The sequence below is a fragment of the Stenella coeruleoalba genome (assembly GCF_951394435.1).
Source record: "Stenella coeruleoalba genome assembly, chromosome: 8".
Lineage (NCBI taxonomy): Eukaryota > Metazoa > Chordata > Mammalia > Artiodactyla > Delphinidae > Stenella > Stenella coeruleoalba.
The window spans coordinates 873,982-899,545 of NC_137154.1; the positions used below are offsets into that span (position 1 = coordinate 873,982).

General features: G+C 67.1%; 1 protein-coding gene across 1 annotated transcript in view; it reads left to right on the forward strand.

Annotated features, from left to right (window-relative positions):
* MUC5B (mucin 5B, oligomeric mucus/gel-forming) overlaps positions 1-23,677 on the forward strand; it is a gene marked incomplete at its 5' end in the record, with an annotated part of 33,962 nt that extends 10,285 nt beyond the window's left edge. The window contains 36 exons of the mRNA XM_079928329.1: positions 30-285; positions 767-819; positions 938-1,038; positions 1,163-1,314; positions 1,796-1,934; positions 2,039-2,152; positions 3,055-3,234; positions 4,039-4,275; positions 5,162-5,318; positions 5,596-5,724; positions 5,913-6,060; positions 6,174-6,217; positions 6,292-6,489; positions 6,716-7,544; positions 9,401-9,640; positions 9,905-10,455; positions 10,517-10,909; positions 13,001-14,719; positions 14,838-15,019; positions 15,258-15,429; positions 16,185-16,656; positions 16,694-17,007; positions 17,264-17,489; positions 17,571-17,758; positions 17,829-17,898; positions 18,133-18,233; positions 19,007-19,038; positions 19,295-19,715; positions 19,873-19,977; positions 20,068-20,105; positions 20,522-20,638; positions 21,026-21,112; positions 21,224-21,346; positions 21,483-21,528; positions 21,687-21,795; positions 22,469-23,677. Coding sequence (XP_079784455.1) covers positions 30-285; positions 767-819; positions 938-1,038; positions 1,163-1,314; positions 1,796-1,934; positions 2,039-2,152; positions 3,055-3,234; positions 4,039-4,275; positions 5,162-5,318; positions 5,596-5,724; positions 5,913-6,060; positions 6,174-6,217; positions 6,292-6,489; positions 6,716-7,544; positions 9,401-9,640; positions 9,905-10,455; positions 10,517-10,909; positions 13,001-14,719; positions 14,838-15,019; positions 15,258-15,429; positions 16,185-16,656; positions 16,694-17,007; positions 17,264-17,489; positions 17,571-17,758; positions 17,829-17,898; positions 18,133-18,233; positions 19,007-19,038; positions 19,295-19,715; positions 19,873-19,977; positions 20,068-20,105; positions 20,522-20,638; positions 21,026-21,112; positions 21,224-21,346; positions 21,483-21,528; positions 21,687-21,795; positions 22,469-22,691 — 8,666 coding nt within the window. The 3' untranslated portion in view covers positions 22,692-23,677. The remainder of the gene's footprint in view (positions 1-29; positions 286-766; positions 820-937; positions 1,039-1,162; positions 1,315-1,795; positions 1,935-2,038; positions 2,153-3,054; positions 3,235-4,038; positions 4,276-5,161; positions 5,319-5,595; positions 5,725-5,912; positions 6,061-6,173; positions 6,218-6,291; positions 6,490-6,715; positions 7,545-9,400; positions 9,641-9,904; positions 10,456-10,516; positions 10,910-13,000; positions 14,720-14,837; positions 15,020-15,257; positions 15,430-16,184; positions 16,657-16,693; positions 17,008-17,263; positions 17,490-17,570; positions 17,759-17,828; positions 17,899-18,132; positions 18,234-19,006; positions 19,039-19,294; positions 19,716-19,872; positions 19,978-20,067; positions 20,106-20,521; positions 20,639-21,025; positions 21,113-21,223; positions 21,347-21,482; positions 21,529-21,686; positions 21,796-22,468) is intronic.
* Positions 23,678-25,564: the final 1,887 nt, after the last annotated feature.

Consider the following 25,564-nt stretch of genomic DNA (forward strand, 5'->3'; position numbering starts at 1 on the left):
TGACCTGTATGTAACCTGCCGGCCCCCAGACAAGTACCTGAGCAGCTGCCCCGAGACCCAGAGCTACGCCTACGTGGTGGACCGCTGCCAGCCCACCTGCCGCTCCCTAAGCCAGGCCGACGTCACCTGCGACGCGGCCTTCGTGCCCGTGGACGGTTGCACCTGCCCCTCGGGCACCTTCCTGGATGACGCCGGCGGCTGCGTGCCCGCCGAGGCCTGCCCCTGCTACTCGCACGGCTCTGTGCTGGCTCCAGGGGAGGTCCTGCACGACAACGGCGTGGTGTGGTGAGGCCCCTCCCCGCTGTCGCGCCCTCCCCGATGTCACGCCCCCAACCCGCCTGCTCCACACACAAAGGTCTCCGTGCCTCCCCCAGGGGACTTTAAAACACAGAGGACGCCCTGGGGAGGGAAGTTCAGCCCCGTGCACCCCACAGCCGTTCTGAGAGGGACCCCTCCTCTGGCCCGGGAAGGAGTTCCAAGGGTCTGAGGCCCGTGGGGGTCACGGCGTGTGCCCTGGAGGGCCCACCTGGGTGCACCCCTGTCCTGGCCTCCCCCACCCCCTCCCGCCCGACTCCAGGTACCTTCCTGGCACCTCTGCTCATTCACTCAGTGCGTTCGCGGGGATCTGGGGCCCTCACCGTACCCCGGAGCAGGCGCCTCCCTCCCCTCATGACAAGGCCCGGGGGCCCAGCCGGCCGAGAGCTGGGTGAGGTCTGTGGGGCGGCGGGCGGCTGCCCAGACCGGCCATCGTTCTCATCTCTTGTAGTTCATGTGTGAGCGGGAAGCTGAGCTGCCTGGGAGCCGTGGAGCAGAGCACAGGTTCTACCCACCCCCGCCCCGGGCCTCCCCCCGTCAGGGCCCCGCACCACCCCCCGACGACCAAGGGGAGGGGCTGCTGCCGGGCCGGGCGGCCCAGCCAGCGTGGTCTCCTCCTCAGGGTGCGTGGCCCCCATGCTGTTCCTGGACTGTAGCAACGCCTCCGCGGACACGCCCGGGGCCGAGTGTGTGCGGAGCTGCCACGCGCTGGATGTGGACTGTGTGAGTCAGCTGGGAGGGCACGGCAGTGCTGCCCGGGGCCAGGGGTGGGGGGCAGCGTCCCCTGCCCCTTGGTGTCCCCGAGCCGAGCCGGACGAGCCGCTGATGGGCGTCTGCCTGTCCACAGTTCAGCACGCGCTGCGTGTCGGGCTGCGTCTGCCCCGCGGGGCTGTTGGCCGATGGGAGCGGGGGCTGTGTGGCCGAGGAGGACTGCCCCTGCCTGCACAACGAGGCCGCCTACAAGCCTGGGGAGACCATCAGGGTCCACTGTAACACCTGGTGTGTGGAGGGGCCGCGGAGGGGGTGGTGTGGGCGGAGGCCACGGGGGCAGCGGCCCGAGCGGGCCTCGGTCAGGATGTCCTTGGCAGGAGGCCGGAGAGGAGCTGAGGCCTGGAAGGCCCTGGGTGGCCCGTTCGTCCTCTGGAAGGTGCCCAGGGACTGGCCGCCTCTGCCCAGCAGACGGCAGGGCCGGTTGAAGCTGCCCTCAGGGCCGTGGGCCCTGCACCCCAGGCGCCAAGGGTTAGGGGAGCCTGCAGACAGGAGCCCAACTCGGGGGTGGGGTGTCAGATCCCGCGTGCCCCGAGCTCCCTGCTCCATTTAACCCCTCCAGCCTGGGGAGGGGCGCACCGCACCCCTGTTTTATGGAAGAGGCACTGTGTCCTCGTCCTTGTCCGTCGTGACGGGCTCGGCCGCGGCTGCCTGGTGAGGTGGTCTCCTGGCCCGGCCCCCTGAGCAGGGCATCACCTCCCCTCCCCTGCAGCACCTGCAGGGGCCGCAGGTGGGAGTGCAGCCGCCGGCCCTGCCTGGGCACCTGCGTGGCCTACGGGGACGGCCACTTCATCACCTTTGATGGCGAGCGCTACAGCTTTGAGGGGAGCTGTGAGTACACGCTGGCCCAGGTACGCGGCCCCCCTCCCTCGGCCAGCACATGCTGGCCCAGGTACACGGCCCCTCGCCCGCCCCCGGCCAGCGAGGGACCACGTCCCTCTCCTCCCCCTCCCAGGACTACTGTGCGGGCAACGACGCCAGCAACGGGAGCTTCCGCATCGTCACCGAGAACGTCCCCTGCGGGACCACAGGCGTCACCTGCTCCAAGGCCATCAAGATCTTCCTGGAGGTAGGGGCACCTGGGGACCATCTCCCTCCCTCTGCAGCCCCGTTGGAGCCCCAGCCGGGGCCCCTGGACCTCCAGCTGTGGCCTCGGGTCTCAGGGCCGCAGTAACAGCCACAGCCCGGGGACTTGCAACCTGAGAAGTTAATTCTCTCATGGTTCTGAGGCCAGGCTCCCGCCACAGGCTCCAGGCGAGGGTCCTTCCTGCCTCATCCAGATCCTGGGGGCTCCTGGCTTGTGACTGTGTCCCCCCCGATCTCTGCTCTGTCGTCACACGGCCCCTTCTCTGTGTCCTTTTCCCCTGTCTGACCTGGTAGCAACCCCCGTCCCTGGATCTGGGCCCTCCCTAAATCCACGACGGTCTCACCTCCAGATCCTTCACTTCATCACATCTGCAAAGACCCTTTTTCCAAATCAGGGCACATTTGCGGATTCTGGCGGTTAGAACTCGACGTGTCTTTTTGGGGGGCCTTCGTTCAGCCCCCCACACCTGGGGTGACCAGTTCTAGCAGAGGGTGGTCAGAGTTCACAGTGCAGAGAGCAGAGCTGCTGACTGGGGGCCGCTTCCCACCCACCCCAAAGGTGGGGAGAGGCGTGAGGAAGGCAGCAGAAGCATGGGCGGCAGGCCCGAGATGGGGCTGGCTGGCCTCCTGCAGCTCCTGTGCCCTCCGCCCCACTCTGCTTGCCCACAGCTCCCAACTTCCCACACACCTCTGCGGGCTCCCAGGCTCTCACCTCAAGTTCGCAGACAGTGTCAGGAGTCCGGCTCATTCCTAACGCCAGCCCCATGCATTGGGACCCTGAGTACCCACAGAGCCCCTGTCCTGGGCCACGGGGGAAGGGGGCTCCGGCCCCAAAGCTGGCCCCTCAGCTCCCTGCAGCCGCCGCCTCCCCGTGCCCCTCTGCAGAACTATGAGCTGATCCTCCACGAGGGTTCCTACAAGGTGGTGCAGAGGGGGCCAGGCGGAGACCTGCCCTACAAGATCCGTTACATGGGCATCTACCTGGCCGTCGAGACCCGCAGTGGCGTGGTCGTGTCCTGGGACCGGAAGACCAGCGTGTTTATTCGGCTGCACCAGGAGTACAAGGTCGGGGTGGCAGGCTGCGGGACCCCCTTGGGGAGGGACAGAGCTCTTGCTCCTAGACCTGGCCCAGCAGTGCAGTCTGGCAGCTGACGGACTGCTGAGGGCTGGAGAGGCCATGCACAATGTCCGCTTCCCAAAGGGGCATGTTGAGACCAAACCGACCAGTGGGCGTGTCAGTCCTGGTTGGAAAGCGCTCGTGGCTCCCTGGTCTCTGCACTCAGCTGTTCCATGCCCGCTGGGCTAAGGTTCTATAGGGGAGCAGGTGCCTGCCTGCCTGTCTGCCTGCCTTTCTGTCCACCTGCTTACCTGTCTACCTGCCCACCTGCCTGCCCACCTGTCCGCCTGCCCACCTGTCCACCGGCCTGCCTGCCTGTCCATCTGCCCCACTGTCTACCTGCCCACCTGCCTACCTGTCCACCTACCTACCTGTCCACCTGCTTACCTGTCTACCTGCCCACCTGCCTATCCACCTGCCCACCTGTCTACCTACCCACCTGCCTATCCACCTGCCCACCTGCCTGCCCACCTGTTTACCTGTCCACCTGCCCACCTGCCTGTCCACTTGCCTACCTTTCTACCTGTCTACCTGCCCACCTATCCGCCTGCCCACCTGCCTATCCACCTGCCCACCTGCCTTCCTGCCCACTGCAGGACTCCTCGTGCACCCCGCCTTCCTGAAAGTTCACTGGGTGCTGCCTGGGGGAATAGGGTGGCCTGCAGTCACGCCTCCCAGGCCAGGCTCTGTGCTGCTCCCTCAGGCCACCTCATGCAGCCCCACCCTGTGCCCATCTCTGCGTCCATCTGCAGGGGAGGGTCTGCGGGCTGTGCGGGAACTTTGACGACAACGCCCTCAACGACTTCACCACGCGGAGCCAGGTGGTGGGCGACGTGCTGGAGTTCGGCAACAGCTGGAAATTCTCCCCGTCCTGCCCGGACGCCCAGGCCCCCAGGGACCCCTGCACCGCCAACCCGTACCGCAAGTCCTGGGCCCAGAAGCAGTGCAGCATCATCAACAGCGCCACCTTCAGCGCCTGCCATTCTCAGGTGGGCCAAGCGGGTGCTGGGGCTGCCTCCTTCCCTCCTGGAGGGACCTGGGTCTGGCCCAGGCCTGTCCTCCGAAGACGGCCTTGACCCTGACCATTGTACACGGCACACTGTGTGGACCTCCCACCAGGCAGGTGCCCACGTCCCCAGTCCTGCTCTGCTTTCCCTGATGGCACTCAGCCTCATCCCCTAGAAACGGGGCTGCGAGCCACCCAGGGAGGACCTCAATGTCACCTCTCGGTCCTCCCCCACATTCCCTGAGCCGCCAGCCCCCAGCACGGACAGAAACCTCAGGGGGCCTCAGCCCAGCCGGGCCCCACGGAAGCGGAGCATTGCCACGGCCTGAGAGCCTTCCCGAAGCCCTTCCTGCTACTTAACAAGGACCGCAGGGCCCACTCACCGACTCGGTCTCGTGATCCGGGACTCGCGGGTGCCGAGCAGGCGGCGTAGTGGGACTGGTCCGCGGCTGACGCTGGCCAGCCTGCGTGAGGCCTCGCGTCCCGCCGGGCTCGCAGCCCCCGCCCGCACCCCGGGTGCCCTGCCCGCTGGCTCAGAAAGTCCTTTGTGCACCTGACACAGCAGTCTCCACCTCAGACGGTGCCGCCCGTGGTGGCAGATGCGAGACATGGTGGCCCTGGTCTCTGCCACCCGGGAGGGAGGAGCGGGGGGCACCCCCTCACCCTGAGGAGACAGCACCCCGTTTGCCAGGACAGGTCACAGCACGGTCACAGGGAGGGCTGGCCTACAGCTGAGTGAGTGGCGGAGCAGAGGCGAGGGAGGAGGGGTGGGTGCCCAGGTGGGCGCGCCGCAGACGGCAGGTGGGGGGTTGCCGGCTGCCCAGGGGCCGGGGACTGGCTCTTCTCACTGAGCAGACCCCACCCCCCAGGTCGACTCCACCAGGTACTACGAGGCCTGCGTGAGCGACGCGTGCGCCTGCGACTCGGGGGGCGACTGCGAGTGTTTCTGCACGGCCGTGGCCGCCTACGCCCAGGCCTGCCGCGACGCGGGCGTGTGCGTGTCCTGGCGGACCCCGGACATCTGCCGTGAGTCGGGCTCTGTCCATGGTGGCGGCATGAGGTGCAGCTGACCAGCTCTGGGGCCTGACGGGCACGCATGCACACACAGGGACACGTGACACGTGTGTACTACACGCATGTGCTCACGTTCGTGTGCGTACAAACCAGACAGACAGGCTCCCCAAATGGGATGGCTCAGCGGGGGACAGGAATTTGGGGGGCAGGCCCTGAGACCCCTCGGACCTGGGAGGAGTGAGGTGACGGGGCCCGGCGGGCGCCCACAGCCTCTCTCCCCCTCGCTCAGCCCTGTTCTGCGACTACTACAACCCCCAAGGGGAGTGCGAGTGGCACTACCAGCCCTGCGGGGCCCCCTGCCTGAGGACCTGCCGGAATCCCCGCGGGCACTGCCTGATGGACCTGCCAGGCCTGGAAGGTGAGGGCAGGCTGTTCCGGGAGGCCATGCCTCGTCACCCCAGCACAGCGTGCAGGCAGTGGGGCAAGGGGGCTCCTGCCTCCCCATGCCCACCCTCGGGACGGGGGGACAGAGATGGGTGGCAGCCGGGGCAGCCCCACCGCCTGGCCTGAGAGGGGAGTGTTCTCCCTGCCCTGTGCCCGCCCCAGGTTGCTACCCCAAGTGCCCACCCAGCAAGCCGTTCTTCAATGAGGACCAGATGAAGTGCGTGGCCCAGTGTGAGGGCTGCTACGACGAGGATGGAAACTACTACGATGCCGGCGCCAGGGTCCCCACGGCGGAGAACTGCCGGAGCTGGTGAGCCAGTGGCGGAGCGGGGGTGGGGTCTGGGAGGACAGGAAGCAGGGCCGGGCGCACACAGTAAGGCCTGCGCCCTGCTGGTCCTCAGCTCTTCTCTCTCTCCCTCCCAGCGACTGCACCTCCAGAGGCCTCCAGTGCACACACAGCCCCGCGGGTAAGCGGGGGCCTGTTGGTTTGAGGGATGGGGGCTGGGGGCTCTGAATGAGCCCCGCACCTGTCCGTCTCCAGCCTGTACGTGCACCTACGAGGGCAGAACCTATGCCTACGGAGACGTCATCTACAACACGACGGATGGGCTGGGCGCCTGCCTGATTGCCATCTGCAGAGACAATGGAACCATCGTCCGAAAGGCCGAGGAGTGTCCCGGAACCACGCCCACAATGCCCTTCACCTTCACCAGCACTGCGGCTCCGCCCTCCACCACGGGTAAGCCTGGCAGACACACCACTGGTCCTGCCTCACTCACCAGAGCCCCTGACCCCGGTGATGGTCTGGGTGCCAAGGGAGAACCCAGTGGGCACCTGGTACAGGTGTCCTGGGTGCAAAGGATGGCCCGGGGCCAACGCTGGGGCAAGGGGACATGAGTCACCTCTCCTCTGGGCTGGCGAGGACGCAGAGGAGGCTGATGGGGACCCCGGCACCCCACCCACAGGCTCGGTCCCCACACCCTCCACCGTGTGCGTGCGGGAGCATTGCCGCTGGTCCGACTGGTACGACAGTGGACATCCAGAGCCGGGCATGGAAGGGGGCGACTTCGAGACATTCGAGAACCTGAGGCAGAGGGGCTACCAGTTCTGCCCGGCCCCAGCGCATGTCGAGTGCCGGGCCCAGCAGTTCCCGGATATGCCTTTGGAGAAGCTGGGTCAGAAGGTGGAGTGTGGCCAGGCCCGGGGGCTGACCTGCCTCAACAGTGAGCAGAACCCCCCGCTCTGCCACAACTACGAGCTGAGGGTCCTCTGCTGCGACTACGTGCCCTGCAGCACCAGCCGGGCCCCGGGCACCAGCCAGCGGCCATCCTCCCAGCCCCTGCCCACCTCCACCCAGACCACACCCACCAGAGGAACCTCCCTCCTGTCCACGGTGGCCTCCACCTCACAGACCCCAACCGCCAAGTCTGCCTCAACTGTGACCCAAGTGAGCAGCAACTCTGTGGTCCTGGCCACCACCTCTGTGGTCCTGGCCACCACCACCTGTGAGCCCCGCTGCCAGTGGACAGAGTGGTTTGACGAGGACTACCCCAAGTCCGAAGAGGCCGGAGGGGACGTCGAGTCCTACGACAAGATCAGGCGTGCGGGAGGGGCCGTGTGCGAGCAGCCCCAGGGCATAGAGTGCCAGGCCGAAAACTTCCCCAACGTGAGGCTGGGGGAGCTGAATCAGCGCGTGCACTGTGACGTCAGCTTCGGCCTGGTCTGCAGGAACGACGAGCAGGTGGGCCTGTTCAAGATGTGCTACAACTACAAAATCCGCGTGCTGTGCTGTGGGTACAGCCACTGCGGGGAGCCCACGCCCCCCACCACCACTGCCACTGCATCCACTGCCACAGCCACCACGGCCAGCACCTCCACTGCCACAGCCCCCACTGCGGCCACCTCTACAGCCACCACTGCCACAGCCCCCATGGCCACCGCCTCCACTGCCACAGCCACCACTGCCACCACCTCCACTGCCACAGCCCCCACGGCCACCACCTCCACTGCCACAGCCCCCACTGTGGCCACCTCTACAGCCACCACTGCCACAGCCCCCACGGCCAGCACCTCCACTGCCACAGCCCCCACGGCCACCACCTCCACTGCTACAGTCACCACTGCCACCTCTACAGCTCCCACTGCCACCATATCCACTGTCACAGCCCCCACTGCCACAGCCCCCACTGCCGCCACCTCCACTGCCACAGCCCCCACGGCCACCACCTCCACTGCCACAGCCCCCACGACCACCACCTCCACTGCCACAGCCACCACTGCGGCCACCTCTACAGCCACCACTGCCACAGCCCCCACGGCCACCACCTCCACTGCTACAGTCGCCACTGTGGCCACCTCCACAGCTCCCACTGCGGCCACCTCTACAGCCACCACTGCCGCCACCTCCACTGCCACAGCCCCCATGGCCACCACCTCCACTGCTACAGCCCCCACTGTGGCCACCACTACAGCTCCCACTGCCACAGCCCCCACGGCCACCACCTCCACTGCCACAGCCACCACTGTGGCCACCTCTACAGCCACAGCCCCCACTGCGGCCACCTCTACAGCCACCACTGCCATAGCCCCCACGGCCACCACCTCCACTGCCACAGCCCCCACGGCCACCACCTCCACTGCTACAGTCACCACTGCCACCTCTACAGCTCCCACTGCCACAGCCACCACTGTGGCCACCTCTACAGCCCCCACTGCCACAGCCCCCACTGTGGCCACCTCTACAGCCACAGCCCCCACTGCAGCCACCTCTACAGCCACCACTGCCACAGCCCCCACGGCCACCACCTCCACTGCCACAGCCCCCACGGCCACCACCTCCACTGCTACAGTCACCACTGCCACCTCTACAGCTCCCACTGCCACAGCCACCACTGTGGCCACCTCTACAGCCCCCACTGCCACAGCCCCCACTGTGGCCACCTCTACAGCCCCCACTGCCACAGCCCCCACGGCCACCACCTCCACTGCCACAGCCACCACGGCCACCACCTCCACTGCTACAGTCACCACCGTCACCTCTACAGCTCCCACTGCCACCATATCCACTGTCACAGCCCCCACTGCCACAGCCCCCACTGTGGCCACCTCTACAGCCCCCACTGCCGCCACCTCCACTGCCACAGCCCCCACGACCACCACCTCCACTGCCACAGCCACCACTGCGGCCACCTCTACAGCCACCACTGCCACAGCCCCCACGGCCACCACCTCCACTGCTACAGCCACCACTGTGGCCACCTCTACAGCTCCCACTGCCACCGCAACCACTGCCACAGCCCCCACGGCCAGCACCTCCACTGCCACAGCCACCACTGCCACCACCTCTACAGCCCCCACTGCCACAGCCACCACTGTGGCCACCTCTACAGCCCCCACTGCCGCCACCTCCACTGCCACAGCCCCCACGGCCACCACCTCCACTGCCACAGCCACCACTGTGGCCACCTCTACAGCCCCCACTGCCGCCACCTCCACTGCCACAGCCCCCACTGCCACCACATCCACTGCCACAGCCACCACTGCCACCACATTCACTGCTACAGTCACCACTGCCACCTCTACAGCTCCCACTGCCACAGCCCCCATGGTCACCACCCCCACTGCCACAGCCACCACTCCCACCTCTACAGCTCCCACTGCCACCATATCCACTGCCACAGCCACCACTGCCACCGCATCCACTGCCATAGCCCCCACTGCCACCCCTACAGCTCCCACTGCCACAGCCCCCACTGCCACCGCATCCACTGCTACAGTCACCACTATCACCACATCCACTGCCACAGCCCCCAGTGCTACCACATCCACTATCACAGCCACCACTGTGACCACCTCTACAGCTCCCACTGCCACCACCTCCACTGCCACAGGCCCCACTGCCATCACATCCACTGCCATAGCCCCCACTCCCACCTCTACAGCTCCCACTGCCACAGCTCCCACTGCCACTGCAACCACTGCTATAGTCACCACTGTGGCCACCTCTACAGCCCCCACTGCCACCACATCCACTGCCACAGCCCCCACGGCCACCACCTCCACTGCCACAGCCACCACTGTAGCCACCTCTACAGCCACCACTGCCGCCACCTCCACTGCCACAGCCCCCACTGCCACCACATCCACTGCCACAGCCCCCACTGCCACCACATTCACTGCTACAGTCACCACTGCCACCTCTACAGCTCCCACGGCCACAGCCCCCACGGTCACCACCCCTACTGCCACAGCCACCACTCCCACCTCTACAGCTCCCACTGCCACCATATCCACTGCCACAGCCACCACTGCCACCGCATCCACTGCCATAGCCCCCACTGCCACCCCTACAGCTCCCACTGCCACAGCCCCCACTGCCACCTCATCCACTGCTACAGTCACCACTATCACCACAGCCACTGCCACAGCCCCCAGTGCCACCACATCCACTATCACAGCCACCACTGTGACCACCTCTACAGCTCCCACTGCCACCACCTCCACTGCCACAGGCCCCACTGCCATCACATCCACTGCCATAGCCCCCACTCCCACCTCTACAGCTCCCACTGCCACAGCTCCCACTGCCACTGCAACCACTGCTATAGTCACCACTGTGGCCACCTCTACAGCCCCCACTGCCACCACATCCACTGCTACAGCCCCTACTGCCACCACATCCACTACCACCACCTCCACTGCCACAGCTCCCACGACCACCACCTCCACTGCCACAGCCCCCACTGCCACCACCTCCACTGCCACAGCCCCCACGACCACCACCTCCACGGGCCCACTGGCCACATCACACCCTGAGACCAGCATGTCGGGAATCCCGGAGCCGACAGCCACCACCACCTGTGAGCCCCGCTGCCAGTGGACAGAGTGGTTTGACGAGGACTACCCCAAGTCCGAAGAGGCCGGAGGGGACGTCGAGTCCTACGACAAGATCAGGCGTGCAGGAGGGGCCGTGTGCGAGCAGCCCCAGGGCATAGAGTGCCAGGCCGAAAACTTCCCCAACGTGAGGCTGGGGGAGCTGAATCAGCGCGTGCACTGTGACGTCAGCTTCGGCCTGGTCTGCAGGAACGACGAGCAGGTGGGCCTGTTCAAGATGTGCTACAACTACAAAATCCGCGTGCTGTGCTGTGGGTACAGCCACTGTGGGGAGCCCACGCCCCCCACCACCACTGCCACCGCATCCACTGCCACAGCCACCACTGCCACTACCTCCACTGCCACCGCATCCACTGCCACAGCCACCACTGCCACCACCTCCACTGTCACAGCCCCCACTGCCACTGCCTCCACTGCCACAGCCCCCACTGCCGCCACCTCTACAGCCACCACTGCCACAGCCCAAACGGCCAGCACCTCCACTGCCACAGCCACCACTGCGGCCACCTCTACAGCCACCACTGTCACAGCCCCCACGGCCACCACCTCCACTGCCACAGCCCCCACGGCCACCACCTCCACTGCCACAGCCCCAACGGCCACCACCTCCACTGCCACAGCCACCACTGCCTCCACTGCCACAGCCCCCACGGCCACCACCTCCACTGCCACAGCCACCACTGTGGCCACCTCTACAGCTCCCACTGCCACCGCAACCACTGCCACAGCCCCCACGGCCACCACCTCCACTGCCACAGCCACCACTGCCACCACCTCTACAGCCCCCACTGCCACAGCCACCACTGTGGCCACCTCTACAGCCCCCACTGCCGCCACCTCCACTGCCACAGCCCCCACGGCCACCACCTCCACTGCCACAGCCCCCACTGTGGCCACCTCTACAGCCACCACTGCCACAGCCCCCACGGCCACCACCTCCACTGCCACAGCCCCCACTGTGGCCACCTCTACAGCCCCCACTGCCACAGCCCCCACGGCCACCACCTCCACTGCCACAGCCCCCACGGCCACCACCTCCACTGCTACAGCCCCCACGGCCACCACCTCCACTGCTACAGTCACCACTGCCACCTCTACAGCTCCCACTGCCACCATATCCACTGTCACAGCCCCCACTGCCACAGCCCCCACTTTGGCCACCTCTACAGCCCCCACTGCCGCCACCTCCACTGCCACAGCCCCCACGACCACCACCTCCACTGCCACAGCCACCACTGCGGCCACCTCTACAGCCACCACTGCCACAGCCCCCACGGCCACCACCTCCACTGCCACAGCCACCACTGCCACCACCTCTACAGCCCCCACTGCCACAGCCACCACTGTGGCCACCTCTACAGCCCCCACTGCCGCCACCTCCACTGCCACAGCCCCCACGGCCACCACCTCCACTGCCACAGCCCCCACTGTGGCCACCTCTACAGCCACCACTGCCACAGCCCCCACGGCCACCACCTCCACTGCCACAGCCCCCACTGTGGCCACCTCTACAGCCCCCACTGCCACAGCCCCCACGGCCACCACCTCCACTGCCACAGCCCCCACGGCCACCACCTCCACTGCTACAGCCCCCACGGCCACCACCTCCACTGCTACAGTCACCACTGCCACCTCTACAGCTCCCACTGCCACCATATCCACTGTCACAGCCCCCACTGCCACAGCCCCCACTTTGGCCACCTCTACAGCCCCCACTGCCGCCACCTCCACTGCCACAGCCCCCACGACCACCACCTCCACTGCCACAGCCACCACTGCGGCCACCTCTACAGCCACCACTGCCACAGCCCCCACGGCCACCACCTCCACTGCCACAGCCACCACTGCCACCTCTACAGCCCCCACTGCCACAGCCACCACTGTGGCCACCTCTACAGCCCCCACTGCCGCCACCTCCACTGCCACAGCCCCCACGGCCACCACCTCCACTGCCACAGCCCCCACTGTGGCCACCTCTACAGCCACCACTGCCACAGCCCCCACGGCCACCACCTCCACTGCCACAGCCCCCACTGTGGCCACCTCTACAGCCCCCACTGCCACAGCCACCACTGTGGCCACCTCTACAGCCCCCACTGCCGCCACCTCCACTGCCACAGCCCCCACAGCCACCACCTCCACTGCCACAGCCACCACTGTGGCCACCTCTACAGCCCCCACTGCCGCCACCTCCACTGCCACAGCCCCCACGGCCAGCACCTCCACTGCCACAGCCACCACTGCCACCACCTCTACAGCCCCCACTGCCACAGCCACCACTGTGGCCACCTCTACAGCCCCCACTGCCGCCACCTCCACTGCCACAGCCCCCACGGCCAGCACCTCCACTGCCACAGCCCCCACTGTGGCCACCGCTACAGTCACCACTGCAGCCACCTCCACTGCTGCCACTGCCACAGTGGCCACCTCTGCCGCCACAGCCACCACGGCCCCCACGGCCTCCAGCACCACCACCACTGTGACACCAGCCACGCCGCACACAACATGGCTGGGGAGCACAGGGGTGACCACGTCCCCCGCCAGCAGTGCCACACCAGCACCTTCCCTTTCCACGGGGCTGACAGTCCGAGTGACATCCTCGAGGCCCAGCCACACAGGCACGCTCCCAACATCTGCCACGTCGGTCCTCCCGACTCACACAGCCTCAAGGGGGCCCACCCTGATGTTGGTGACGACGCAGACCTCCACGTCTCAGCTGCTGACGGGAACAGCAACGGGCACAACGGGCACCACCTCCACGGGCCCGCTGTCCACCTCACACCCTGAGACCAGCACGTTGGGAATCCTGGTGTCGACGGGCACCACTGGGGCCACCACCAGCACAACCAGTTGTCAACCCAAGTGCCAATGGACAGAGTGGTTTGATGTGGACTCCCCCACCTCGGGGGTCAGGGGCGGAGACATGGAGACCTATGACAACATCCGGGCTGCGGGCGGCAAGGTGTGCCAGCAGCCGCAGAAGATCGAGTGCCGGGCAGAGAGCTTCCCCGAGGTGAGCATTGAGCAGATCGGGCAGGAGCTCAGCTGCAGCCTGGAGGTCGGGCTGGTCTGCAGGAACGACGACCAGAGGGGGAACTTCACCATGTGCTTCAACTACAACATCCGTGTGTACTGCTGCGATGATGTCCGGCACTGCCCCACCACGGCTACCCCCCACCTCACCTCCACCACACTGCCCGCCACCAGCAGCTCCACAGCCACGGCGCCATGGCCCTCGACCTCTGCCGCGACCCAGACGGGGGCCCCCACCACGGCCCCTCCAGCTACACACGTGCACAAGACCACCTTCGGGACCACCTTGCTGCCCACCCCCGTGACGCCCAACACCCGCTCCCTGCACCCCACGGCCTCCCCTCAGGTCACAGAGCTCCCCACCAGGCCCTCCGAGACCACACCCGGACCCCCCATCCCCACAGCTAGCACAGGCCAGGCCACCTCCACCAGTGTGACAGGTCCCTCCTCCACGGGGACCACGCAGAGTGTCTCCACCCCCACCCGTGTGACAGGTCCCTCCTCCATGGGGACCACAGAGGGGGTGTCCACCCCCACCACTCTGACGGGTCCCTCCTCCACGGGGACCACCCAGGGGGTCTCCACCCCCACCACTCTGACAGGTCCCTCCTCCACGGGGACCACGCAGAGTGTCTCCACCCCCACCCGTGTGACAGGTCCCTCCTCCACGGGGACCACCGAGGGGGTCTCCACCCCCACCACTCTGACGGGTCCCTCCTCCACGGGGACCACCCAGGGGGTCTCCACCTCAACCCGTGTGACAGGTCCCTTCTCCCCTGGGACCACCGAGAGCGTCTCCACCCCTAGTCCCTCTGCCTTCCCGGGGTCCCCACCCACGACCACCAAGCCAGGCTTGCCCAGTGTCTCTCCTACAGGTCCCCTTTTGACTTCGCCCATATCGACCGCCCCCGGGTCCCCACCCACCACCCCTTCCTGGTCTGGGGTGGCCTCTGGCAGCCCGGGGGCCTTCCCCACCTCCACCGCCTCTCCCAGCCCCACCACAGCCTGCCTTTGCCATGCCTCCGGAAAGCTCTTCCTACCAGGTGAGTGGAGCCCTGCAGCCTGGACGCTGGGTCCTGGGGGCCGTGTTCATGTGCCTGCCTGTCCGGGGATGCCCTCCTGTCCCCCTCCCTGGCTGACCCAGTGTCTCTGTGTTCGTAGGGGACGTCATCTACAACAAGACCGACGGAGCAGGCTGCCTCTTCTTAGCCATCTGCAACCAGCGCTGCGACATCGACCGCTTCCAGGGCACCTGCCCCACCTTCTCACCCTCGGGGACCTCGGCCTCTGTTCCCCCAACCACCCCAGTTCCCGGCTGCAATCACACCATCCCTCCCCGGCAGGTGTGCCTCCCGCCTCCTCCCTGTAGCGCCAGGCCCTTCTGTGTGCACAGGGTCTCGGGCGAACCCCCAGCCCCTCGGTGGCCGCCCCACAGCTTGGCTGGAGGGAGGCACGCGGGGTCTGGGCCTGCTTAGCACCGGCCGGCCAGGAGGCGGGGCAGCCCTGCCCAGGCCGAGGGGGTCCTAAGGCTGCGGCGGCGGCGGTGAGTCCACCTGGTGAGCGCTCTGCGCTTCCCTCCAGGTGAATGAGTCCTGGACCCTGGAGGACTGCACGGTGGCTCGGTGTGAGGGCGACAACCGTATCGTCCTGCTGGGGCCAAAGCCGATGGGCAACGTCGTCTGCGTGAACGGGCACCTGCCCGTGCGAGTGCAGAGCGGGGATGGGCCCTGTGACTACAGCTACGAGTGCGAGTGTGAGAGCCCGCCGCTGGGGGTGGGGGGGGAGGGGATGCGCCGCCAGGCATTTGGGACACGCACATGTCCCCTGTGCCCAATGCCCGGGATCGCTGAGCCCACCCCCCGTCAGGCTTGGCGGTTTGAAGGGAAGCCGGGGGTTTCTGAGGTCAGGGAGAGGAGGGGATCATAACCTGAGGGGTCCTGAGCAGATTTCCCCATGGAGCAGCACGTGGGAGGGGGTGATCTTACCAGCCCTGGGGGTCCTGGGGCAGCTAAAATGAAGGACCACAAACTGGGTGGTTCAAAACAACAGAAAGTGACTCTCTCCCAGTCCTGGAGACGAAATCCAAGATCCAGGTGTCTGCAGGACCGAGCTACCCCCAGAACTTTAAAGGAGGGTCCTGTCTGCCCCTTCCAGACTTGGGCCTCAGGCGCCCTGGGCTGTGGCCGCGTCCCTCCCACCTCTGCCCCAGTCATCACGCGGCTTCCTCTCTCCGTCTCTTCCGTCTCTTAGAAAGCCACCTGTCGTTGGATTTAGGGCCACTCTGGTAACTCAGGGTGACCTCACTCCATGATCCTTAATCACAGTTGCAAAGACCCTTTTCCCAAAGGAGGTCACGTTCTTAGGCTCTGGGTGGACGCGTCTTCGGGGCCCCCATCCAACCTGCTATACCCACGTCATAAACGAGAGGACTGGGGCCCTGGGGGCTGAGTGACTCCCCAAGGTGGCAGCTCTGGGTGGCACTGCGTGAGGCCTGTCCACGCCCCGCAGGCTCCTGCAGCGGCTGGGGGGACACCCACTACGAGACCTTCGACGGCACCTCCTACTCCTTCCTGGACGATTGCACCCACGTCCTCATGCGGGAGATCCAGCCGCGCCACGGGAACCTCAGCATCCTCCTACACAATCACTACTGTGAGGCCGCCGCCAGCTGCCCCCGCGCCCTCAGCGTCCACTATGAGTCCATGGACATCGTCCTCACCACCACCCCTGGCGCCGACGGGCAGGAGGAAAGCCTGGTGAGTGCAGGCAGCAGAGCGGCACTGGCCTGTCCCAACCTGGTTAGGGAAGGCAGGGGCCAGCAGAGGCCCGGGAGCCCTGGTGCACATAGAGCGCATTTCCCCCGCGCGGAGGGCAGCTCCCATGGGGCCTCGGGGGAGGCAAAGGGCACGCTGCGGCCTGGGGCCCCAAGCACAGTGACTCCTGAGCAGGGAAGCAGCGTGGGAGGGGCCCGCGGCCAAGAGCACCCTGGGACCCAAATGCGCCGACTGTGACCCCAGGCCCGAGGCGGCATCTGCGCTTCGGGGTGCAGATGCCGAGGAGGGGGCCCAGCGTCCGGCAGGCAAAGCCCCAAAGGCCAGGCCGCTGCCCCCGGCCCAAGTCATGGGCTCCCGGTCACGTCCCCAGATCCTGTTTGGCCAAATGCCGGTGAGGTCGAGCTTCAGCAAGAACGGCCTGACCGCGACAGTGACGGGGGCCGCCGAGATGAGCATCGAGATTCCCGCTGTCGGCGTGAGCGTCATCTTCAACGGGCGGGTCTTCCAGGCGCGGCTGTCCTACAGCCGCTTCAGCTACAACACCGAGGGCCAGTGTGGTGAGCAGGGCCCCGCAGGACGCCTGCTGGGGGAGCGAGGGGCCGGGCACCGCCGCTGCGCCACGCGCCCCCAGGCGGCCCTGGCTCTTGACCGCCTGCCCCCGCCACAGGTTCCCACCTGCTCCCCCTGCCACCTGCCCTGGCAGGAAGCAGTGTTTCATAGCTGACTGGCTGCCAGGGAAGTTGGGGGATGGAAGGGGAGAACAGGATGGTCCAGTGCCCCCCTACAGTGATGCGCCTGCCCCGCCCTCCCCAGGCACCTGCACCAACAGCCGCAGGGATGACTGTCGCCGGCCTGATGGCACCATGGCCCCCACCTGCCAGGACATGGCCTGGTCCTGGCTGGTCGCCAACAGCAGCGGGGAGGGCTGCTGGGCACCGACCGGGCTGCCCCCGACCACCAGCCCCCCCTTGCCGGCACCCAGCACACCCACCTCCACTCCGTGTCCCCCGGAACCCCTCTGCGAGCTGATGCTGAGCCCGTGAGTCCTCTGCATGGGCTGGCGGTCGGGGGCAGCCACCCCCGGGGCATCGCCTTGGCCTCTGACCGGCCCTACCCGCAGGGTGTTCGCCGGGTGCCACGGCCTCATCCCGCCCGGCCCGTTCTTCAGCACCTGTGTCAGCGACAGCTGCAGGCCCGGCCGCCCTGACCGCCCTGAAGCGCTCTGCCAGAGCCTGGAGGCCTACTCTGCGCTCTGCCGCGCCCGGGGCGTGTGCCCCGACTGGCGCAACGCCACCAGCGGGCTGTGCGGTGAGTCGGCTGTGGCCGCCGGGGGCCCTGGCCTCCATGGCCCACCTGACACCCGTCCGTGTGTCCGCAGACCTCACCTGCCCGCCCACCAAGGTGTATAAGCCGTGTGGCCCCGTGCAGCCCAAGTCCTGTGACTCCAGGTGAGCCCAGCAGATGGGGACGGGATAGGACGGTGGGGACAGCAGGCCTCCCAGGCCTGCCTGAAGGGTCTGGGGGGACCCAGGAGGAGACCCACAGAGGGTCCGGGACCCCAAGCCCCAGATCTCAGGGTGCCCTTCCCCCACCCTGACCTCCGACCCTGGACTTCCGGAGTGACCCCAGCCCCCCACCATGCCCACTGCACTCCTCCTCGGACTGCCCTGGTCGCCTTGCAGGAGCCAGAGCCCGGCGAGCAGGGGGCTGGCGGAGGGTTGCTTCTGTCCCGACGGCCACATCCTGTTCAACTCCCACACGGACGTCTGCGTGCCCGAGTGCCGTAAGCAGCCCCACACCTGGGCCCTCCCCAGCCCCGCAGCCCACACCTGGGCCCTCCCCAGCCCCGCAGCCCACACCTGGGCCCTCCCCAGCCCCGCAGCCCCACACCTGGGCCCTCCCCAGCCCCGCAGCCCACACCTGGGCCCTCCCCAGCCCCGCAGCCCACACCTGGGCCCTCCCCAGCCCCGCAGCCCACACCTGGGCCCTCCCCAGCCCCGCAGCCCACACCTGGGCCCTCCCCAGCCCCGCAGCCCCACACCTGGGCCCTCCCCAGCCCCGCAGCCCACACCTGGGCCCTCCCCAGCCCCGCAGCCCACACCTGGGCCCTCCCCAGCCCCGCAGCCCACACCTGGGCCCTCCCCAGCCCCGCAGCCCACACCTGGGTCCTCCCCAGCCCCGCAGCCCACACCTGGGCCCTCCCCAGCCCCGCAGCCCCACACCTGGGCCCTCCCCAGCCCCGCAGCCCCACACCTGGGCCCTCCCCAGCCCCGCAGCCCCACACCTGGGCCCTCCCCAGCCCCGCAGAGCGGGATGCGAGGGCCACGGGGCGGGCACGCCCCGGCCTGGCCCCGCCCACCCAGTTCTGCCAGCGGCGCAGGGTGGCCTTGAGCCTTCCTGAGCCCCCTCCTAAGTGACCACCCCCCTCGGGTTCTCGGGGGCTTCTGTCCCCAGCAGGAAGAAGAGGCCTCTGTTGGGGGGAGGGGTGGCCAGGCCTGCTGGGCCCCAACCCCGGCACTCCCAGTGACCCCCTTTCTCCCCGTTCTTCCCTCCCAGCCTGCGTGGGACCAGATGGGTTTCCCAAATTCGTGAGTGTTCTGCGCACAGCTGCCTGACTCCTTGCTTGAGCAGAAGGAGGGAGGGCGTCCCCATCTCGGGGCGGCAGCTCTACCCGGGCCGGGGAGGGGCTGGTGTGGGCACCCCAGCGTGAGCTGCATCACCGTCACACGCCTGCTCCAGAGATGGGGAGGCTGAGGGCGGGGGCCTGACCCGCTGCTGGACGCAGCCCCAGAGGCCGGGGCACCACCCAGGAGCCCTGGGGGACCCTGAGCTGGTCTGTTCCAGCCCGGAGAGCGGTGGGTCAGCAACTGTCAGTCCTGCGTGTGTGATGAAGACTCCGTGTCGGTGCAGTGCGCCCCCGTGCAGTGCGAGGCCCGGGGCCAGCCACAGGAATGCGGCCGGGCCGGCTTCGTGGCCCAGACCAGGCCCCTGGCCGACAACCCTTGCTGCATGGAAACTCTGTGTGGTGAGGCCTGCACCCCAGGGGACCGGGTGGAGCGGAGAGACAGCAGAGGACGGCGTTGGGCACAGGCCGCCTGGCCGGCAGGCCTGCAGGGCGGAGCAGGGTTGCAGGGTCCTAGCTGGACTTGGCTGGACCACGAGGTGGGGAGGCCTCTTGGGCCTTCATTTTTCCACCTAAAAATGAAGCTGATGACCTCTGGTGTGCCCTGGTACCACCCAGGGTCTTGGGGAAGACCGGGGAGGTGACAAAGCGTGGGGACCCTGCAGGGCAGCAGAGAGCCGTCAGCTCCCATGGAAGGGGTGCTCTTTGGTCCAGCGAGGGTAGGTGTTACCCTGGGAACCAGAGTAGCCAGAGGCCAGAGGGCAGGGACACCCCAGGCAGCCCCCCAACTCTCCCGCAGTCTGCAACAGAAGCACGTGCCCCCAGAGCCCACCCAAGTGTAGGCCGGGAGAGGAGTTGGCCTGCACCCAGGCGGAGGACAGCTGCTGCCCCACCTTCAGCTGCCGTGAGTCTCTGGGGTGGGGGTGGCGCCGGGGGGGTCTGAACACTTCCTTCCGCTGCCTGGGCAGGTCCTCAGCCCTCTCGTCCCTTCCAGGGCCTCAGCTGTGCACCTACAACGGCACCGTCTACGGGGTAAGGGCTCAGCTAGGTGGTCGGGGTAGGGCGGAGAGCGGGTCCGGGGTGGGCACATCCGCCGAGGGATGCCCCGTGTCCACTCCTCGTCTCCCCACGCCCAGCCCTATTCGGCCCCTCCCGCCATGACAGCAAGTGAGTCGAGGCTCCGGGCCCTATACAGGCACCTTCTGTAGAGAGCCTCTGGGAGCTTAGCTCTCCCAGCAAGAGCCTCGGGGCAGGACTGAACCCTCCCACCCCTCCTGCCTGCCCGGGGCCCCTGCCTGCCCTGGTCTGTGCTTAGCCAGCAGGTACATCCGTAATCCCATGTGAAGAGGAGAGACTGCTCTGTGGGCCTCACCGACACGGGGAGAGGTCCTGGCCCTGGTGCCCCTCAGGGCCCTCAGTGTCACCTCCCCTCACCCTGTCCACTGCAGGTCGGTGCAACCTTCCCAGCGGTCATTCCCTGCCACACATGCACCTGCCTGTCCGTGGACACCCATGACCCGACCGTGCTGTGTGAGGAGGATGCCTGCGACACCACTTGTCCCCAGGTGAGGCCAGCCTCCTGGGCAGACCCAGGCCCCTGGGGCAGCCCCCAGCCACCACACCCTAGGGTCCAGGAAGGGTCTCCAGCTCAGGCTTCACTGGGGTTTTTTTCTTCCCAAAGGGAGAGAGTGAAGCAGGAGGATGGTGGAAGGGGTCTTGGGCGAGGGGCAGGACCTGCAGGGCTGGGATCAGGTTCCTGGAGGGCACAAGTGCAGAAGGTGCTGGAAGCAGGGGTGAGGCTAAGAGGGGACACTGGGGCAGGGCAGGGACACTGCCTCACAGAGGAAAGGTGCTGCTAGGGAGGCCCTGGGCCCCTGGGATATGGGCAGGAGAGCAGGAGGCTGATGAGCCAGGCTGGGGCTGAGGAACGTGACCCCCCCCTCTGTCCCCAGGGCTTCCAGTACTCGAGGGTGGCCGGGCAGTGCTGCGGGGAGTGCGTGCAGACGGCTTGCCTCACGTCCGACGGCCGGCTGGTCCAGGTAAGGGGGGCTCAGTCTCAATCCCCGCGCCCCAGAGACCCTCCCCGCCAGCTCTTCTCTGCCCACCAGATAATCCTCAACCCGGCCCCCACTCTCCCCCTTTTATTTCAGCCCAATGAGACCTGGGTCAACAGCCTCGTGGACAACTGCACGTTGTACCACTGCCAGGCTGAGAACGGGCCCCCTATGCTGACCCCGACGCCCGTCGCGTGCCCGGACGTGTCCAGCTGCAGGGTGTGTGTCTGGGGCTCAGGCCCGCCCCGGAGGCCCCGCCCACGCCCAGAGCCACACCCACCCGGGAGCCCCACCCACACCCACCCCAGGAGGGCCCGCCTGCCCCAGCTCGCTCTCTGTCCCCCTTCCCCCGCAGGGCACCCTCAGGAAAATCGGCTGCTGCTACTCCTGTGAGGAAGTGGGTAAGTCGAGGCCCGCCTTCCCGCCCCCAGCCCCGCCCACTGACTCCTCCCGAAGCCAACGCCGCCGCCGGAACCCGACCCTGAGCGGGAGGTGACGTGGGGGTGCGGCGCGGGCGGGGACCTCAGAGATCCGCCTCCACCGCCTTTCGTCTGCCCAGACTCCTGCCAGGTTCGCGCCAGCATGACGGTCCTGCGACACCAGGGCTGCGCCACCCAGGCCGCCGTCAGCGTGCCCTTCTGCGAGGGCTTCTGCCCAGGAGCGGCCCGGTGAGCGGCCCGCGCCTTCCCCCACCCCCAGGACACACGGGGACACCACCCGGTGCCCCACGTGTCTGTGTCCGTCCCTGGCCGGACACCTGGCGCTGGGCTGGGGCTGGAGGGCCCAGCTCGCTACAGGAAGGGAAGAAGGGCCGCCCCAACAGGGCTGCACCAGCCCTGGGGCCTTCCCTGACCCCCAGAGCCCAGCCTGGGAGAGCTTGGCTGGGCCACGTGGGGCAGGGCACCAGGGCTACCACCCAAAGGTCAGAGTCTACGTGCAGGACGGGCAGAATCCGGGGGGACCAGACTGTCTGGGCAGAGCTGCTGGCAGAGCCCCACCCCACCCCCGATGCCCGGGCTGCAGCCAGCTGTGAGCAGACGGGCTGGAAGAGGCAGGAGGATGGGTCCAGGCCTGGCTGGAGGGCCCCGGGCAGGTTCCTGGAGGAGGGGTCTGACAGGGTCAGCAAGTCAGAGGAGCTGTTGTGGGAAAGAAAGGGGGCCTGGCTGGGGAAGGTCGGGGTTCAAAGTGACCAAGAGCGCTGCCTGGGCCAGTACAGAGAAGCCCCGAGCGCTCAGGGAACAGGCACAGGGCCGCTGTCTCCCGACCCCCGAGAAACCAGGAGCCGGGCAGTCTGGGCGGTTGTGGCTGGGTGAGCAGGTCCTGAGGGCCATACGTCTGCAGGTACTCCATGGGGGCCCGGGCCACACAGTGCCCGTGCATCTGCTGCAAGAAGACCAGGGCCCACCAGGAGGTGGTAACCATGCAGTGTCCCAACGGGACGGCCTTCCAGCACACCTACACCCACGTGGACGAGTGCAGCTGTGGCCCATCTTGCGTCTCCTCGGCCCAGGCTCCCGAGGACAGCACCCCCAACTTCCCGACCTATGGGTCCACCATTGTCTGACGCATTCTGCCCCCCCTCCGCCCGCCCCACCTGCCCCACCTGGAGCCAGAACACGCACCACCCAACCACGGAAACCGCGGGAGCCCACGCACACCTTCCGTGGATACCACTGCCCCCGCCCACTTTACACCTGCCCCAGGTGAAACCCAGGCCCTGGCGGGTGACAGCGTAGTGAGGGTCGGCTTGAGGAGGACCCCAGGCTGGGGGGACCTGCCCTCAGAGCCCCTCCTGCCTGCTTTGGCCACCTGCCTGGCCTTCGGGCCCTGACCTTCATCTGAAACACAAGCACCCGCTCCACCCAGGCTCACCCCTGTCCTGGTGTCAGAGGGATGCCCCGGAGAAAACTGCACACCCACTGCCGTGCTGCTCCCACGGTGGGCCTGTGTGCCCCCCACTGCCCCTCGAAGCCCCGCGGTGCACAGGTGCCCGCTGGCTACACCTCTTGCAGCTGAGTGCAGACTGAGGCCTGTCCGGGCAAGGCTGGCTACCTGCCCACGTCTGGACCCCGGCCTGAGGCTCCGAGGGCCAAGGGACGGGCCCCGGCGGGGTCGGCACCCCACAGCTCCCGCTCTGCTCACCCAGCCCCCGTCTCTGAAAATAAACACCGAGCATCACATACGTTTCCTGGTCCTGGCGGATGTCCCCTCCACGTGTGGGCTGGGCTGTCCAGAGGCACACCCCTGCTGGACCTCCGGGAGGGACAGGCGGGGCAGGAGGCAAGAGGCCCCCAGGGTCAGTCTTGGGCTGTGGGAGTACTGGCCAGAGTCAGGGGTCATCCGAAGGTTCAAACACGCGGGTTTTATAAGGAGGTTGGTTCACAGCTACACAAAGACCAGACGAGCCAACGGGGGAGGCCCACGGGGGATGCAGGGGGCATCTGTGGGAAGCACTCCCTGCGCCTCTGCGGGGCATCTCCTTCAGGCACTTGTCACACGTCAACTTGCTGTGTATCTGACCTTCGCTTCTCTCTCCACCGAGGGCAGGGATTGCTGCCTTTCTCTTCTGCTGCCCCATCCAGGGTGGAGAACACTGCCAGCACAGGAACGGGATGGGACGAGCTGGGGGCAAGGCTGGGGTGGTGCCCCGGCTTGAGTGTCCACATGGGCAGGGGCAGCTACGAGAGGGTGGGGCTTCCACCGGGGAGGCAAAGGCGGTGCTGGCCGGGGCCAAGGAAGCCTGGCGAGCGTGTGCGGGGCGGGGGGCTTCTGGGGCCTCCTGCATCACGTGACCTGCCTCTGCGCTCTGTGTGCGCCTGCCCACCCAGGGAACGGCAGCCACAGTGAGTTACATTGTCCCCCACGGGCTGCGGTCCTCAGCTCCCGGGGAAGGCGGGGCCTGTGCTCTCTTTAGTGGCCTTTCCTGCTCACGTCACCGAGGTCTGGTCAGGGCAGGCCACCCTGGGACTGGGCCGGAGCTGGTCCAGGAGGGCTGACGAGGTTACAGTTGCCCGCCTCGGTCACCACTGGAGTCAACTGTAAGCTTGCCGTCTCACAGTCTGATTTCCTGGGGCGGCGGTGGGGGGGGGGGGGGCTGTGGCCAAGTCATGCCCCAGCCGTGTCTTCGTTAACCCACGTGTAAAACACAGCATTTCCTAAACGTCAGTCATTCTCAGGGCACGACTGCTTCCTTAAACCCACGCACCTCTTACAAAACTAAGCGTTTCCAAGGCACCTGTGAAATGAGTGTCCGTCTCCACAGACCAGAGCTCACGTGTGTGAAGTGTTTTCACCCGTCACAGACTAGAGCTCACTTTGGAGACCAGGGTCCAGATGTGCTCTCTGCAGGCTCTCTCTCTGCCTGGTGTGGAATTAATTAAGGAAACTGAGCTAAAGTTGGAGTCGGGACAGGCCTGCAGGGGAAGCTCTCATGCCCTCAGCGCATCATCAACTACCCCAAACAGGAAGAGACGTCCCCCGGCACGACCCTGACAGGAAGGCATCTCTACGGACCACCCAGCCGTCCGGAGGAAGGAAGGAAACTTCTCTCCTCCCACGGCAGCCCAGCCAATCAGAGACTGCAGCGGCCCAGCCCATGGGAAGCCTCCTTACTCCGGACCCCCAGCTCCTCCAATGGGCTCTGGATATCACAGCCCCTCCCAGCTCCCCCTTCTCCCCATAAAAGCAAGAACCCCTTCCTTGTTCTCTGGATGTGCCTGTGGGCCACCACGGTTCACAGATACTGAGCTGCAATTCCTCTGCTATTCCCGAATAAACTCACTTTTGCTGGTGAAACAACTGGCTATGTTATTATTGAAGTCGACGCTGGACAAGCTGCACCCCACCTCCTTCCAGAGGCCACAAGCCCACGGTCACTGAGGGCGGCTGAGACATGGGACCCTGGGAGCACCAGGTGCTGCCTCTCAGCCCCGGGCGGCTCTGTGCTCTCGTCTTGCTCCAGGCAAGGCTCACTGCTGGTCAGCCAGGTCCAGCCCTGAGTTCAGGGGCCTGACTGGGGTCCCACTGGCCACCCCCACCCAGGTCTTGGGCTCCCTGACCCATCAGGGCGGACGCCAGGCGCCCTCATCCTCTGCTTGGTGTCGTTGCCCCCCCACCCAGGTCTTGGGTTCCCTGACCCATCAGGGCGGACGCCAGGCGCCCTCATCCTCTGCTTGGTGTCGTGGCCGCCCCCCCACCCAGGTCTTGGGCTCCCTGACCCATCAGGGCGGACGCCAGGCGCCCTCATCCTCTGCTTGGTGTCGTGGCCCCCCCCACCCAGGTCTTGGGCTCCCTGACCCATCAGGGCGGACGCCAGGCGCCCTCATCCTCTGCTTGGTGTCGTGGCCTGGACCCCGCGTGGGCTTCTGCAGCTTGAGTGGACCCAGCTCTGCTGCCAGGCTCACTGGGGGCAGCTCCTGTGCGATGCGTGAAGGGCCG